This window comes from Scleropages formosus, chromosome 9 (assembly GCF_900964775.1).
Source record: "Scleropages formosus chromosome 9, fSclFor1.1, whole genome shotgun sequence".
Lineage (NCBI taxonomy): Eukaryota > Metazoa > Chordata > Actinopteri > Osteoglossiformes > Osteoglossidae > Scleropages > Scleropages formosus.
In genome coordinates, this window is record NC_041814.1 from 2,385,113 (window position 1) to 2,401,827 (window position 16,715).

The following is a 16,715-nucleotide window of genomic DNA, read 5'->3' on the forward strand; positions in this document are numbered from 1 at the left end:
GCGCTAGGCTGATCAGGGTACACTCTGGATGAGACTGCAGTCTGTCGCAGGATAGCCAAAGACACACACACACACACAAAATCACACCCTAAGGGCAATTTTAGAGTCACACGTTCACCTGGAAAACATGTTTTTGACTGTGGGAGGAAGATGGAGCACCCAAAGGGAATGCATGTTATCACAGGGAAAACATGAAAAATCTACAGAGATTTCTCTACTTTCAAAATTTTCAAGCCTGAACAGTGCTGTGAGTGCTACCTACTACACCTCCCAAATATTAGCCAAGAGTGTGTTTAATTTACCTTATCCAGAAGGCTTTCAGGAACAAATTATATCCACAATGCTTGGGAACCTTGTTCTCCTTCATAAATCAATAAACAATAGTTTTGCATCTACTATAAGTAGGGTTTTCCACCTTGTAGAAGGGCTTCCTGGTTTGGAAGACAAAATATGGATGGATGGATGGATGGGACAATGTTATACACTACACTCTTGGTGTAGTTCTACATTGTAATGTTCAGTTACAAGCGCAGAGAAGAAAGCTGCCAGGTCCTTATTTTGTACTTCCGCCCGAGCAGGTGAGGATCCCGACAGTGCGGTGGACGACCGCGACAGCGACTACCGCAGTGAGACCAGCAACAGCATCCCACCCCCATACTACACCACCTCGCAGCCCAATGCCTCCATGCACCAGTACCCTATGAGGCACCCTCACGTCTCTCGTACCCCTTACAATGACTCCATCCACAGCTGTGATCTGGACTACGACCACCAGAGGGCAATGAGGTAACCCCTCTCCTTCCTGTCTGGTGCAACCCCATCTGGCCAAGAACATCCATCTTGTTTAAGTTAAGGTCTTCCTTTTTGGATCAGTGACATGTCAGATTCTTCTGAATACCGAAGGGCAGAATGTGGGAAATACATTGCTCTTAGTTTCTTTGTGTCTTACATTGTCGTTACAAAAGCAGTGTTTGTTCAACTGTGTTGTCACGGAATCCTCACCAACTCCCTCAGGGCGTGTTCGCTGTATACAAGCCTGGAGGAGCGGCAGGTGTCTGTATACAAGCCCCGCCCAGTGCCCTGCTGGAAAGAGAGTGTGCCTCGTGCACTTATGTGTGTACCCAAGATACGGCTGTGTAACCCTGTCGCCGCTCGTTTTACCGCAAATCAAAACGAGCGTGCCCTTGCGTGTACTTGCGTGTGTGTGCGTGCGTGCGTGCGTCTGTTGTCCAAAGGCACGATTTGCACTACGCATTGCTCGGCATCATTGCATAAAGACACGGGGGCGTCTCTACCCGCCCACTGTTTTTAGCCTTTTCACAAAGAGAAAAGTGTGAGGTTCCTGTTCCAGCCTCAGCGGTCCAGTGGGAGGCGCAGTCCCGGCACTGGTGCTGTCTTTATGCAGTACGCTTGCCAGCGTTGCGCAGCTCAGTTCTTGTGCATGAGGCTGTCTTTCCGAAGCCAGGGACTGAGGTGTACTGATGCTCCTCCTCTCCTGCCTCCTTTCCCACCTTCCCCCCCACCCCCACCAGACGCAATGATAGTTTAGACTCCGCCACCAACGGCCGCAGCGATCTCGATTCGGCCTCAGGTTCGAGCCGGCTGACCAGCCGCCAGTACTCTGTAGACAGTAGGCACTCCCTCTCCGATAGGTGGGTCAATGCACTGCCCCCCTCCTGCTCCAGCCTGTGACTTCGTCCCGCTTTGATGTCAATGGTGGACTTGTCACGTCCTTCTTGCTCTGTTTGCATGCATGGCACGACCCCTCTCTATATTTGCATTTTTTGCAATTTTCTATCTTATGTTTATATATATTTATATATCTATATATCTTGATATTTTAAATGTATCTGCTCTCAGTGACCCCTTTGTGAAGTATAATTTTTTCTCTTTTCTGTTTCTGTCTGAGGACATGTAGGGTCAATACGTGGTTTGTATGCTGGGAACTGCAGCTCTGTACCTCTGTACCACAGCTGCATTACTGTGTCCGGCACATTCCCACCATTCATCAGCTGGCCTGCTCCTATATTTCCGTAGCCCCTGGACACTGTTCTTGGCCTCTTGGCCTTTGTGCTTCCAATGTCCAGACCTGCGTTAAAGCACTTCTGCCCCTCTTCCCGTTGTAGTCTTCAGACACAGAAACGATTGCCTGTTTGCCTAGTGGAGTAGCTGCTGTTTATGCAGCACAGTTCAGCGGTTTCACTAGTTCCTGTCTTTACTTCTTCACACTGAGCACCGCTTTGTTTCTCTTTGAGTGCCCAATGTGTTTGAGTGTGTTTTCCTACACAACTACAGGAGTCTGTGTGTATGTGTGCGCGAGTGTGTGTACCAGTGTGCCTTTGAGTGCACAGGTGTATGTGAACATACATCTCCTTGCTTTGTTCTGCGTGCTTTTGTTGCATTTGTATGTGTGTCTCTATATGCGGCCAACACAGCTGCCTCCTCCCCGGGTGCTGTGCTTCTTCTCTGACTGCTGGCAGCTCAGCGCAGCCACCCCCACCCCCCCTCAGGCTCCGGCTCACCGCACCCCGGGCCGGTTCTCCTTGTAGAAAAACGACACAGTCAGTCAGTGTGCTTTTTATCACGCTGTTTCTTGCACTATTGAGCCCACAGCCTTATAATCAATAGTGCGGAAATGTGTGGAAGTGTATGAGTGTGTGCGTGCTCTCATTGAGACTCCCGCACTGTCCCTTTCGCTACCTTCGCCCTAATAGCCTCATTCATCACACAGCATAAATACTTTTCTGTGTCTTCCAACAAGATGCCACTTTCTTCCCCCCGTCACCTCGGTGGAAGCTCCCCAGCCATTTCTCTGTCTTGGTCCTGTTTATCTCTCAGGCTTCCCCTCCCATTTCCAAAAACCTGAATGGATTTGTCATCCCTTATGAAGCCTGGCTGCCCCACCCCCTGCTTTATTTGTGCGAAGTGTTTGTGTGTTGGCGCCGTGTGAAGTATGCGCACCAGCATTTTCACACTTGCTTTCCATCTCTGTGTTTTTCTTTTTTTCATTTCACAGCATCTCCACAGTACATCTTTCGTCTGGAACCCCCGTCAGATGTAGCTCTTTCTTTCTCTAACTGGGGTTACAGGGTTCTCTCCTCTCTTCTTCTGTCTTTAACAGATTTGCTTCCGTAATTTTTAGTTGTTATTGTGTCTCGCCTCTGGTCTGAACCATGTTTTTGAATTCTCTTCTATGAAACCCCCACATCCCAAAGTCACCTGCGCTCTCCTCCTCCGGCCATATTCTTCTCAACACACCCCCTGTGTCTTTGCAGCCCCACAGGCAGTAGCCGTTATGCCTCCTCGGGGGAGCTGAGCCGCGGCAGCTCCCAGCTAAGCGAGGAGTTTGGCCCAGAAGATGGGGAGAGCATGCGTGGGTCCGAGCCATACGATGAGAATGACTCCTACCATTCCTGCCACTCGTCTGTCAGCTATGGCAAGGACTCACCTGACTGGGACCCCGACGAGCCGCAGGGTGCCTACAGTGATGAGGGCGGCTATTTAAAGGATGGTGGGGAGGAGGGAGCCCTATATGATGAAGAGGATGGCAAGCTGTATGAGCCGGAGGAGTGCAATTACAACTACGAGGATGAGGAGGAGTACGAGGAGGACGAGGACCTCTACCCTCTCGATGGCACCCTGAGCGAGGACCAGGAGCCCCCGTACACCCCAACCCCCACTAGTACGGGCCCCACCCTGGCTCCCGAGGCTACGTCTGCACGGCCCCCTTTGGAGAAGCAGACCTCCCTTCATCTACAGCAGCAGCCTCAGGGCTCATCTCCTCAGCCCCCTGTTACTCAAGCACAGGGCATGACTCCCAGCCAAGCCCCACCAGCACTGACCAAACCCCAGGCAGCAGCAGCCCAACCTACAGCTGGCCTGGCCACTGCAGCACAAGCTCCGCCCTCTGCAGCTGCCACAAAGTCAGCTGCCCCCACAGACGAGCTTCGTCCCTCTGAAGAGGCCCCAGGGACTGAAGCTGCACCCCCTGCCCCGAAAGAGGAGAGCGAGGCCTTACCTGACAGGTAGGCCTCAGCACTGTCAAAAAACATTATGCTACAACTTTTTCATACCCACCAAACCTCAACCATGTCGCACTGCTCCATTTGATGTCAATGCAGCATCTCCCTTTCTCCCTCTCAGCTTTCCCAGAGTTGATGAGACCCAGGAGTCTCGGGCAAAGGCCAACTGGCTGCGTGTCTTCAACAAGGTCCGCCAGCAGCTACAGGAGGTAGGTCCCACCTCCAGCAGGGACAGCAGGCTTCTGACCACAGTAATTGCCAGTGGAATTCTTAGAAGCCTCCATGATCGGTGACAGTGAACCACCTACTTTGTTCAAAGCTCACCTTTTCATTTGGTGGTTTTCTCGCTTTTACTGCTGCACCCACAGAGTTTATTGTGTGTCTCACTGTATTTTGGTTTAATCACAGTTTGTTTTTCATACGTTTTACTTTATGCACTTATATTTCTTTTTTTTAATGAACTCGTTATTTGATTATTTTTTCTGATGCGTGATGTTAGTTTATTTGCCTTTTTTGTTCACTTTTGTTTGTGTCACATCTCATTTTGTCTGTCCATTTCAGTTAGTTGTCATTTCCGTAGCCATTTTCATGTTGTCCTCTCTGAGCGGCCATGGCCGGCGCAGACTAACAGGTGGGTGTGTATGACATTAATGAGCTTTCTTTGGCACCCCATTTACATGGTTTCTCAATAGTTTTATCTGCCTAAGAACCAGGATTGAACACTGGTGATATATAAGACAGGATGGAATCAGGGTTAAGAGAATGAGGTCTAGAGGGAGGTACGTCAGACACAGTTTGCTGTTTGTAAAATTAAGAAAGGTGTGTAGAAGCAGTGTTTTATTTTAAAGTAAAATTTAAAGAGTACATATTTATATTAAGGTCCTTATTCCTGAATAACTGGGATTTACCAAGGACAAGAATTAACACATTGAAATAATGACTCGTGCTTAAGGTGAACAAGTTGCTGTGAATGAACAGTTTGCTCTCTCTTGCTCCACTCCACAGGCTCGTGGGGAGACATCTGGATCCCAGTCTCTGTGGTTTCAGGGCGGGTGAGTCTTACTGTTTTTTTTTTTCCCCCAGCAAGCCCACTGTTATAAAGCATTGATTTCCAACCCTGGTCCTGATGGACCCCAGTGTAGGTTTGTTTTTTCAGCAGAGTTTTTCACTAATTTGCCATGATTTAACTGTTAACTGTTTGGAATGTGTACAGGCCTTAGGTTTTTTTGGGGGAGTCTAGGGAATATCTTAGAAAGTGGTCCCTCCAGACAACAACATGAACAAACTGTAAGTATTGCCCAGTTTCTAAGTTCTTTGTAAAAATGACTTGCAACAGAAAGAGGAAGTTGAGAATGTACATAGTTTCCTAATAGCTGCCATCAGCTGCATCATTGGTGCTCAATGACATGACTCCATTGGGACAATGAGCTTGTGTTATCTCAGTGATCTGAGCTGTGCACAGTCCTAAACAAATCATACAGTTCAGATGATATCGCACCACCTTTGGAGTTATGTGCTGGTTAAAGAAAATTAAGGTAGTCCAAGTAGAATATTCAGTTTATTTGACCATAACTAAAACTCACATCTGTGTGTGAGCGGCTACACTGCAATAAAGTGATACCTTGTCCGGGGTCTACCCTTCTGCATCTACCACCCTAGTTCAGGATAAGCTCCACACCACCTTGACCTTGTGTAGAGCAAGCAGTTATTGATAGTGAGTGAGTGAGTGAGTGAGTGAGTGAATGAGTAAAACCTGTGTTTCAACACAATGCCTGGTGTTAATAATCTATATGAAATGGGACAGCTGGTAGCGTAGCGGTTTGAGCTGTCACTTTTGGACCCAAAGGTTGTAGGTTTGATTCCCATCTCTGGCTGTAGTACCCTTGAGCAAGGTACTTACCTTGAATTTCTCCTGTAAAGTTACCCAGCTGTATAAATTGGTAAAAAAAAAAAAATTGTAGATGTCTTAACATTGTAAGTTGCATTGGAGAAAAGCATCAACTAAATGAGTAAATGTATGACAAAGATAATAAGTTTAAGAACTTAGAAGATGTAGTGCTCTCTTTTAACACTGCTTGTCTTGCCCATGGAATTGTTGAGCGAGCACCCGAGGACACACTTTCCTCCTTTTGCTGTCACTCCTCCGTCATGGAATTGGGGGTGGGATGTGGATGAGCGCCACTGGCGTATGCGGTGGTGGATAGAGGCAGCACCTCGGAGACCCAGTGCGAGGGCGTGGGTGCTGACTCACAGTGTAACATGCCAAGTGTGTGTGAGAGAGCAACAATGAGGGAGGTGATTAGAATTCACCCAGTGAGAGACTGGAGCAGTAACTAATCCAGCGGTGGCGTTTAACTCCCTTTTATTTTTAGAGGGTGTTTTGATGGAATAAGCAAGTGAGGAGACTTAAAATTTAAATGCTTCCCAAATGGATTGCCTTTAAAGAGATTAGGACCTTTTTCTGTTACAAATGCAGAAAAGATTTGCTTGCTTTCACCTCTTTTTAAAGTTATTCCCAGATTATATAGGTTCTGTTGCTGCCTGATAAAGGAGTTTCCCTCCTTTCTCACTGACTAACCCCCACTGTCATTGTGTAACATAAAAGTATATTCTCAATTTAGTCAGCGCGTGACACAGCTTTAAAACTTTGCCTTTCAGACTTTTTCCGGGAGCAGTTGCTTGAAATTTGAAGTTGATTTAGCTTTTTAGCTACTACTTCTTAACTAGTTTCTCCAGTTCTTAGGAACCAGCTGTCATGAAACAACCATTTTCGTTTGCTTTGCATGAGTGTTTTTTCTACAATCTGACTCATCCCTGTACTTTTCTGCTGAGCTCCCTTGTTCATTTTTAAATTGCTGCAGAAGATTTTAAATTTACTGTACTGTTGTTCTTTTTACACAGGCCGGGTGGAGGAATCTATAGCATAGACAGCATGCCGGACCTTCGGAAGAGGAAAGCCATCCCTCTAGTCAGAGACTTGGTGAGAATTACAGCCCAGATTCCATGAACTTTTACCTTCTGATCATACTCTGTGGTGCTCTCCCATATTCTCGCCATGCAAAATTATAAACCCTTTCCCAGCACTAACCTACTACTCTTTAAAAACTGTATGCGACATCTCCATGTATCAGTCATAGTTTGGGGAAAAAAGCATTTGGACTCTGTTAAGAAATGCAAATTCAGTCACAGTGAGCACATAATTTAAAATTTGGAGATGTTTATGTTGTAGTTTTCCTATTTATAGTGTTATATTGTTTTGTAGCCTCGGTACTATGAAACAACCCACCTTTTAAAATAATGAATACTTACAAATTTTTATATTATTCAAAAGGTACTCCTTAACTGACTTTGCCATCTACTCTACTATAAAATGACATGCTGGAAGATAGTTTTGCATCCAGATGGAATATACTGCTAGGCTGGTACCCTGCTGTAGACCAAAGTGGACATGATCTCCCAATGGAACAATCTGGCACAATGGAACCTTTTTTCTGTTCCACTGACCTCAGTGACTGCTTTGATTTATGTGGACTGACTCAAGTTTATTGTGTTCGCATGTGTTTGGTCACTTCTGACTGGCTTAGCTCGCTGACTTCCTATTCCTTCCCGAGACAGGAACGCTTGGCTCTTTGTGCAATTTATCGCATTAATCCATATCTTTCATGTTTTTTAATGCATCAGTTCCTTGTGTTGGAGCTGATGAAGTTCAAAATTTGCAGAGAAACATTTTCAATTCATTTTTTTTTATTTTTAATCGTTCATTCGAGTAGCATGGTGGTGTAGTGGGTAGCACTGTTGCCCCACAGTGCTAACTTTCCCATTTCCCTCCTAGGATGGGACTGCTTGACTTTTTATGCAATTTCAAGTTTCAAGTTTATTGTCATAGATACAAGTACCATGTACATGTATCGTGAAAATCTTCCTGAATGCTTCTCCACAGACTATGCGCAAGGACAATCGAAATACTGCACAGACAAAACAATGACAAACAAAACAGTGTCAATGACAGTAAATAACAATAGCAGCAATGACAGCAATAATAATAAATAATGGTAACAGTCGTAACAATAATGGTAGCAGTCAGAGAACTCAGAACGAGAGAATGAGAATACTTAAAGTGACAGTGTAATTTACCAATGTGCTTGGGTGGAGCAGACCAGCTCTAGTTACTAAAGGTGGCACATTGAGTGTTGTATACTCTTACAGCAGTGGGGTAAAAGCTGTTCCTGTACCTAGCGGTGCAGGTTTGAATAGACCTAAGCTGCTTTGCAGACGGCAGAGAAGATAAAAGTGCCCGTACGGGGTGACTATGATCTTTCATGATGCGCATTGCCTTTTTGAGGCAGTGTGTGGTGTAGGTGTCCTGGACTGCTGGTACCTATGTGCCGATGATTTCCTGAACTGTTTTGACCACCCTCTGTAGTGCTTCCTTGTCCTGTGTGGAGCAGCTGCCACACCAGGATGTAATACACCCTGTAAGGTGACTCCACAGCACACCTGTAGAAAGTGGTGAGGACTGTAGTGGACATCCGGGCTTTCTTCAGACGCCTGAGGAAGTGGAGATGTTGATGGGCCTTTTTGATGGTTCTCAGTCTATGTGAGTTTGGCAGTGAGGGTAACCCCCTAGGAATCTGAAGCTGTTGACCCTCTCTACAATGTCCCCTCCTATGTAGATGGGTGCATGAACCGTATCCTATTTTTACTGAAGTTAATCATGACATTGAGAGATGGGTTGTTGTCCTGGCACTACTCTCCCAGGAGCCTCACCCCCTCTCTGTAGGCCATCTCATCGTTGTTGGTGATCAGACCCACAATGGTGGTATCGTCAGCAAACTTTATGATGGTGTTGGATTTGCAGTGTTTGCCAGAATACCAGAATGTAGACAGAACACCATTTGGATCTTTTGATTTTCTAGGAGCTGACATCCTTTTATACTATTTTCTCCTGAATTTCTTAAACTTCACATTTTCCCCCTCTCAGGGTATGGAGGCTTTAGATCTGTGTTTCTATGTGGGAGAGGTGAAGTGAGGCAGCCATTTTCCCAGCAGTGCTGACAACATACACCAAGAAAGAGTAAATCCTCCTTTTAGCAATGACTTTCAGAGGAGTGCGTCAGTGTCTTTACTTTACCAGTCCATATCTAACCACTGAAAATGTGATCTGCTTCTCAAAGGCAAGGTTGTTGCATTCCACCTGGAACGTCCTGGAAACGTGCTGTTAAGCAAGTAACGTTACGGATGGGATGCCAGTCTGTCATAGGTCTTTAATTTTTTAATTTTTTACTATCTTGCAAAAATATGTGCAATTTGTCATCTTCTGGTCACTTTTAGTTTACTTTATTAACTAAATGATCAGTAAAAGTATAAAAGATGTACCTCAATTTTATTCTCTGGGTAGGTTTTGTAAAAGTCCCAAATGCTGTTAGGCTTATTTTTCACTAACTTTAAACTACATTAAAATTGAAACAGGTTTAAAATGTCTAAAAATAAAATAACTTTTGGGGTATGACTCAACAGTTTCACTCATTCACTGACTTCCATTAACCGCTTGTCCTTGTCAGAGTTGCATCTGTCCAGAGACAGTGCACTAGACTACGAAGGGCCTTCTCTGGATAGGATCCCAGTCCATTGAAAGGTAGCCACACAAGTACACATTTGCACTGTATGGGCAATTTATAGTCACAATCAGCCTCAGACACATGGGCTAGAGGAGGAAGCCGGAGCATCCGGAAGAAACCCACACGGACACGGGGACATCATGCAAACTCCACACAGACTGGGCTGGATTTGAACTCATGCCCAAACTGGCAGGGCATTGTAAGGCAGCAGTGCTACCCAACTGCACCACCGTATTGCTCAAATGAATATTTACCAGTAGGTAACTAAACTGAAAATGTTTCTCTGCAAATTTTTATCTTGAACATTTGTAATAGAAGGACCCAAATGTATTAAAATACATGAAATATGTGGATTAAATCTGTTCTTGAACCAAATCACTGTTCTTAAATAGTGTCCTTGGAAACATGAAAAGAATTTGTAACCATCCAAGGGAGTTTATCCCCTTTTTTATAACTTGGGCCAAATGACTGATGCTTGACCGAAATTCCAGCTCCCAAATATTCCCAACCCCTCAAGGTCTCAGAAGTCTGTTGCTCCATTCTAAGCCTCTGTCTCTTTCCTCCGTATTCCATTCCATTCCCTGATTTAAGCCGTGCGACTTGGCGGAGAAGAGGCCCTGCTGTCACCGTGGCAGTGGTGCCAAGAGAGAACTGCTCGCTGAGCTGCACGCAGCCCTTCTCCTCATAACCAGAGAGAAGCAGATGGCAAAGGGAAGCTACTGTAATGAGAGCTCCTGCCCTCTGAAGGACAAACCTCTGCTGCGTTTATGGTTTTTGAACACCACTGCTCAGGCTCACTTGGTCTTCCGATATAACACACTTTGCAGCTGGCTGCATTGCGGTTGAATCTTCCTGCACAAGTTATGTTGTAAAATGGAGAAAAATCTTGTAAAACTGTGGTTTAACAGAGAAAATGACACAATGAGTGGAACAAGGGTGGTTGTGTGGGATTTGGGGGCAAGTGTGGAAACACAATAGCTTCATTCTTCTTCTCATACCATACAATAGCTGGTCATGGTTGAATCGTCTACATGTTTCAGCTATGGTGGTGTTCCAGCCCTGCTCCGAAAACCTTTGGTGCTCTTCTATGGACGTGTCAGCCATATAATTACAGTGTAGCAAAGTCAGTGTGAAATTTGGATGCACTGCCAAGAGCTCTGTAGAAATGAAGAATTGGCATATTGCACTAGACAGTTTGACACTTCTTTCCTATTAATCCATTTTACAGTACGTGTTAAACTTGCCAACTGCTTGGGTGATCTAGCAATGCCCAAACCAACACTGAATTTCAACACTTTGGTATTATTTTGTCACAGGGCAGCGCTCCAAAACATTTTATGTTTCCTTTATCTTTCTTTGCTTTACACACTTCACCGTGAAGCTCCTTCTCATTTGATGTCACTGTCTTGTCACACACTCTGTTTTTTGACTGCTATTTCCATTTCCTCTAACCCGTTTGCAAAATTCACAGTGTCCTGTAGGCAGGACTCTCTTTGTTTTTTGCCAGTGTCATTGTCTTCATGCCTGTGGGCTTTGGTCTTATTGAGCGAGAGAAGCATTGTATCTAACACATTCTCTCTCTCTCTCGCTCTCTCCCCTCATGTTCTTCCTGCCACAGGCTATGGTGAGTACCTCCAACCCCTAGAGATAGACCGCAGTCAATAAAGGTCTGCTTTCTCAACGTTTCTTTGGAGAAACTGAAGAATCTGTCTCTGCCCACCTTTGATCCCCTGCTATCCACTTCACTTGGGTTGTACAAAAGTGTTTCAGTTCTGATAGCTCTCTGCTGCAGAATTTGGCAGCAACATTAGGTTACCCCTGCTGATCCTTTAGTCTATGGGTGTATGCGAGAATGCCTGTTCATGCTTTCTGTTCATACCCAGTAGTCTCCAGGCACCTCAGTTTGAAATGTACAGCACGTTCATGTGAAATCAACTTGTACATCAAGTGATATTTGTATTTGAACTTTCCAAAATCCTACAGTTTTTAGCTAGAAAAGCCAGAATTACAGTTGCTGCAGTAATGACACTAAGCAGAAAATGTCATCTGCACAACTATTGTTATCTGCTGCTTCCCTTTTACGGAGGATGCATTGTATTATGTATTACCCAGAATGTCTTTTGTTTACCTACAAATATTGTACATAGTTATGAAACAAGGAAGAAATCCAGATAAACAGTTTGTCTCAATTATGGTCTATCTGTCTGTCTACATTCTACAGTCTCTTGTCCAGAATTCTCGTAAGGCAGGAATCACATCTGCGTTGGCCTCCAGCACGCTGAACAATGAGGAATTGGTGAGAATTTGTTTCATTCTGTCTTGTTTACCCAAGGGGACAGCTGGTAGGGTAGTGCTTACAGCTACTCCCTTTCGAACCAAAGGTCACAGATTCAATCCCCACCTCCAGCTGTTGTACCCTTGAGCAAGGTACTGACCCTAAATTGCTCCAGTGACATTACCCAGCTGTATAAATGGAAAAATAATTGTAACCTTAACATTTTAAGTTGCTCTGGAGAAAAGCGTTAGCTAAATGAATAAATGTAAGTCTTTTCTGTTGTCTAACGGTCGGTCAAATATTTGTTACCTCAGTGTTCTGGCATTTGGTAACATTTAGGGTTTATGTCACTAGCATTAGCCTCACTCTCTTTGTCCACCTTCTTCCTTAACCTCTGTGCCTCTGTGACTCCTTCTGCAGAAGAGCCATGTGTACCGCAAGACCCTGCAGGCACTGATCTATCCCATCTCCTGCACCACACCACACAACTTTGAGGTGTGGACAGCTACCACTCCTACCTACTGCTATGAGTGCGAGGGGCTGCTCTGGGGCATCGCGCGCCAGGGTATGCGCTGCACCGAGTGTGGGGTCAAGTGCCACGAGAAGTGCCAGGACCTGCTCAATGCTGACTGCCTCCAGAGTGAGTCCACTCCCCTTTATCACTCCCCTTCTCCCTTCCGGTACTAGTATATTCTATTGCTGCTGTCTTTCCTGCCACATGGTTCTTAGCTGTCTCACTTGCATTAGACACAAATCCCCTTGTTGTTTCCGCTGCCAATGCTCAGACTTGTTCGCCACTTTTAGTGTCTTTTCTGCATCTCTGATATGGCCCTTGTTTCCTGACCCCATTCTCTGATTTAAATCCAAAATGTGGAAGAAGCTTTACGAGCATGCCGGAGCCCTGTAAGCACTGCCAAGTGCAAGGACTCTAACCGTGTAACCTGTCCAAAGTAATAACTAAGGGTAAAGGCAGAAAATTAAAAGAAGCACACACGATGCATTTTTCAAATCATACTGATTATGGTATATATTTTAATTGTTAATTTTCGTAATTAGGGACCTTCCCTGAGAAAGTGAAAAAGATTAAGCAGATTTTTATCTATTTATAAACACATTTGCTCACACTTGTTCCTCTGCTTTTCTCTCAATCTTTCACTCATTCAGGAGCAGCAGAGAAGAGCTCCAAGCATGGCGCAGAAGACCGAACCCAGAACATCATCATGGTCCTAAAGGATCGCATGAAGATCCGAGAGAGGAACAAGCCAGAGATCTTTGAGATGATCCAGGAGGTGTTTGGTGTTGTGAAAACCACCCATGTCACTCAGATGAAGCAAGTCAAGCAGAGTGTGCTGGATGGTACCTCTAAGTGGTCCGCCAAGATCAGCATCACAGGTGAGCATAGAAAGGAGGGTGTTGTTTAAAATTGACCTCTCTTTGCCATGACTTCTCCCTTCTTCATTATGTGCAGTTTTATATACAGCAGATAACAGCAGATAGGACTTTCTCTGCCTTTTCAGTGCTTTAGATTTTTCTTGTTCATACTGACTCTGTGGTTAGAAGTGTGAAGGTTGGTTCAATAATGACCACTGAGGGAGGACTTAAAAGGCAAGAGCTATAAAAAGTCAATGGAAACTAATACAGCGACGTATATATCTAGGAATCAAGACATTGGCTTGTCAATTAGGTTGTAAAGGATTGCCTAAGGTTCCTCTTCTCCTATTTCATGTGAAGCTCTAACATCATGTTCTCCATAGTCCTATGTGCCCAGGGACTCCAGGCGAAGGATAAGACTGGCTCAAGTGACCCCTACGTCACGGTCCAGGTGGGCAAGACTAAAAAGAGGACCAAGACCATCTATGGTAACCTGAACCCAGTATGGGACGAGAACTTCCATTTGTGAGTAGGACAAAGTATTGGCTTTAAGTGTTTACATCAAGGTTGTTTTTGTATCTGTGTGTCTGCTTGGGTCAGACAGCTGTCAACGCTGTCCTATATCTGGTTGCAGTGCTCCTCTAGGACATGGAATGATATAAAAAGAATCCATGATTTTCTCTTACTATTGAGTCAACAGTAAAAGGGAATGAGTGTCAGAGCATTTCATCTGTTCTCCCTCAAGTGAATGCCACAACTCCTCAGACCGCATCAAGGTTCGTGTGTGGGACGAGGATGATGACATCAAGTCCCGTGTGAAGCAGAAGTTCAAGAGGGAGTCTGACGACTTCCTGGGGCAGACCATCATAGAGGTCCGCACGCTGAGTGGGGAGATGGATGTCTGGTACAACCTTGGTAAGTGCTGGAATCAAAACAAAAAAATTAGATCATATGGAAATTATTTTTAAATTGAACCATGAAAGATTGGTGCATTGTTATTTAATGTTTTAGCAAATGCTTTTATCCAAAACAACTTAAACTTTCACCCATTTATAAAACTAGACATCCTACTGGAGTAATTCTCTCTTGACCAAGGGTACAACAGCAGTATATGGGGTTGGGTTTGAACCAGCATCCTTCATACTGTAAGGCCATGGTCTCCATATCTGCACTACCAAGTATGTCATGGCAAGGAAGTAAAATGTATTTGAAAATAGCAGCACTCCTACTTCATTCTGTGCAGATAAGCGCACAGACAAATCGGCTGTGTCTGGTGCCATCCGGATGCACATCAGTGTGGAGATCAAGGGGGAGGAGACAGTGGCCCCCTACCATGTCCAGTACACCTGTCTGCATGAGGTCAGCTTTGTCCATCAACCTCTTACACACAGTGCAGGCACCTACTGATCTAGTAGTTTTAGCTTTCCACTGTAAAAATTCCAAATGTGTACTTCCCTTTAAGGGAATTTGTCATTTTATATCTAAATATGTTGGCTCTTTGTTTCACAAATGTTGCGTTATGGTTTTTTGTAGATACATTTTCCCATTTATTTATTTTTTTTATTGACTTTTCTCTGCTTATCTATTTTCTAAAATCTTTTGTGGTGCAAACACGGTTTGTGTTTACATGGCCAGCCAATTAAAGTCATCAAAGCAGATTGTGAGGCCCAAAATTTCAACAGAATTGGAATTAAATCAACTTGTTTACAGCTCATGTCTGGAGTGTAGGTGATCAACAATACTATGACAAATGCTGCACATGTTTATGAGACAATCAGCCAACAACTGGCATTTGTGGAGAGAAGGTATTTTTATTTTTAGTTACTTGAAATTAGTTTTAATGTAGCCAAAAGTTTCTAAATATATTAAGATCTGTTACAAAGTATTATTTTATTTGTAATGGCTTTAGTTGGGCTTTAGAAGGTTTTACAGAACCAAACCCATAAATAAAGAGAGGTCTGTATTCCTAAACTTTTATTTATTGTGAGTCTTTAAATTGACTTTGTGTTTAGAAACAAATTAAAATACAAATAGTCCTCCAGTCCCTATTGTGTTCGTAAGTTCAAGAGCAAGAGTATGCCTTAAATAGATTTTTGAGTCTTATCATAACTTTTTTTAAATCCATTTCTGCTTTGTGCCACAATAATACTGTACTGTTTTTGTACCATTTGCTAATGTAAAGCTAACTGACAGGTCTTTCTGCTTGTGCTCCTGCCTCACAGACTTGAGCATGTTAAAACTGCACTAATGAGTGACAGACAGCCACACTTACATAAGACAATGATGGCAGCCAAAGCTCTAACGCGCCTTGGCACCATTTCCGTTCGGTCATTCTCACAGTTCTCGCTAATGTGAGTAAGTGGGCAGGCAGTAATGATCACTGCCTCTCTTGGCAGAATCTGTTCCACTATGTGACAGACATCCAGAACAATGGTGTCGTGAAGATCCCTGATGCCAAAGGTGACGATGCATGGAAGGTGTATTTTGAGGAGACGCCCCAGGAGATTGTGGATGAGTTCGCCATGCGCTATGGAGTGGAGTCCATCTACCAAGCCATGACGTATGTCCTTTTTCTGTCTCTCACACTGCCATTCTGTGACTGCGGATGTGGCATCTCCTGTACAAAGACAGGCGCTGCAGTTGATCAATGTCAACATCACACCCGGAGTCTGCTCAGTCATAGACACAGCCAACAATGCCACATCATCATTCTCATTTGCTACGTATACAGAGAACTTGTCTTGACACTGATTCATTGAATCATAGCACTAATATAAGTGCTTGCATGTTGTCCTACATTATTCATTTAATAACAGATTCTGGAACACAAAAATGGCATATGTTAGAAGTTCAATACTAGTGAAGGCTGTGCACAGAAATAAAGGACATGTCCTGTATAAAACATAAAATGAATCAGTTTGTGAACATGTTTAGCTCTGTGTGTCTGTCTGCAGCCACTTCGCCTGCTTGTCATCCAAGTACATGTGCCCTGGGGTGCCCGCCGTGATGAGTACTCTGCTGGCCAACATCAACGCATACTACGCCCACACCACCCAGGCCACCAACAATGTGTCTGCCTCCGATCGCTTTGCCGCCTCCAACTTTGGAGTGAGTTAATGAACCCCTCCCTAATCCACCCCACCACACACAACCTATAGCACAGACAGAGTGGAAAGTCCAAGTGAGTGCCTATTAGACCAAATCCTGGATGTGTGAGAGGATGCTGGGGCTGTTGCATTGTGGGTAATAGCACTAACATGTTTTCCGTGTGTTACCCACAGCTGTGCTTTCATGAAACAGGACTCATCACCTCAAGGGACTCTGACATAATTCATTTAAGAGTCTAAAAATTTGAAATACATACATGGAAGTTTTTACCTAACACTTAAGTGATTTAAAACGACACATATTTTGTCCTGATTCCTTTTA

At 44.4% G+C, this 16,715-nt stretch overlaps 1 protein-coding gene across 1 annotated transcript in view; it reads left to right on the forward strand.

The window, feature by feature from the left end:
* The window catches only part of unc13a (unc-13 homolog A (C. elegans)), a 50,063-nt gene that overhangs the window by 14,159 nt on the left and 19,189 nt on the right, over nucleotides 1-16,715 (forward strand). The window contains 15 exon segments of the mRNA XM_029254802.1: nucleotides 579-786; nucleotides 1,533-1,652; nucleotides 3,276-4,025; nucleotides 4,144-4,231; nucleotides 5,028-5,074; nucleotides 6,924-7,002; nucleotides 11,259-11,264; nucleotides 11,862-11,936; nucleotides 12,336-12,555; nucleotides 13,080-13,307; nucleotides 13,670-13,811; nucleotides 14,032-14,201; nucleotides 14,530-14,645; nucleotides 15,683-15,846; nucleotides 16,241-16,394. Of these exon segments, the coding sequence (XP_029110635.1) occupies nucleotides 579-786; nucleotides 1,533-1,652; nucleotides 3,276-4,025; nucleotides 4,144-4,231; nucleotides 5,028-5,074; nucleotides 6,924-7,002; nucleotides 11,259-11,264; nucleotides 11,862-11,936; nucleotides 12,336-12,555; nucleotides 13,080-13,307; nucleotides 13,670-13,811; nucleotides 14,032-14,201; nucleotides 14,530-14,645; nucleotides 15,683-15,846; nucleotides 16,241-16,394 (2,567 nt within the window).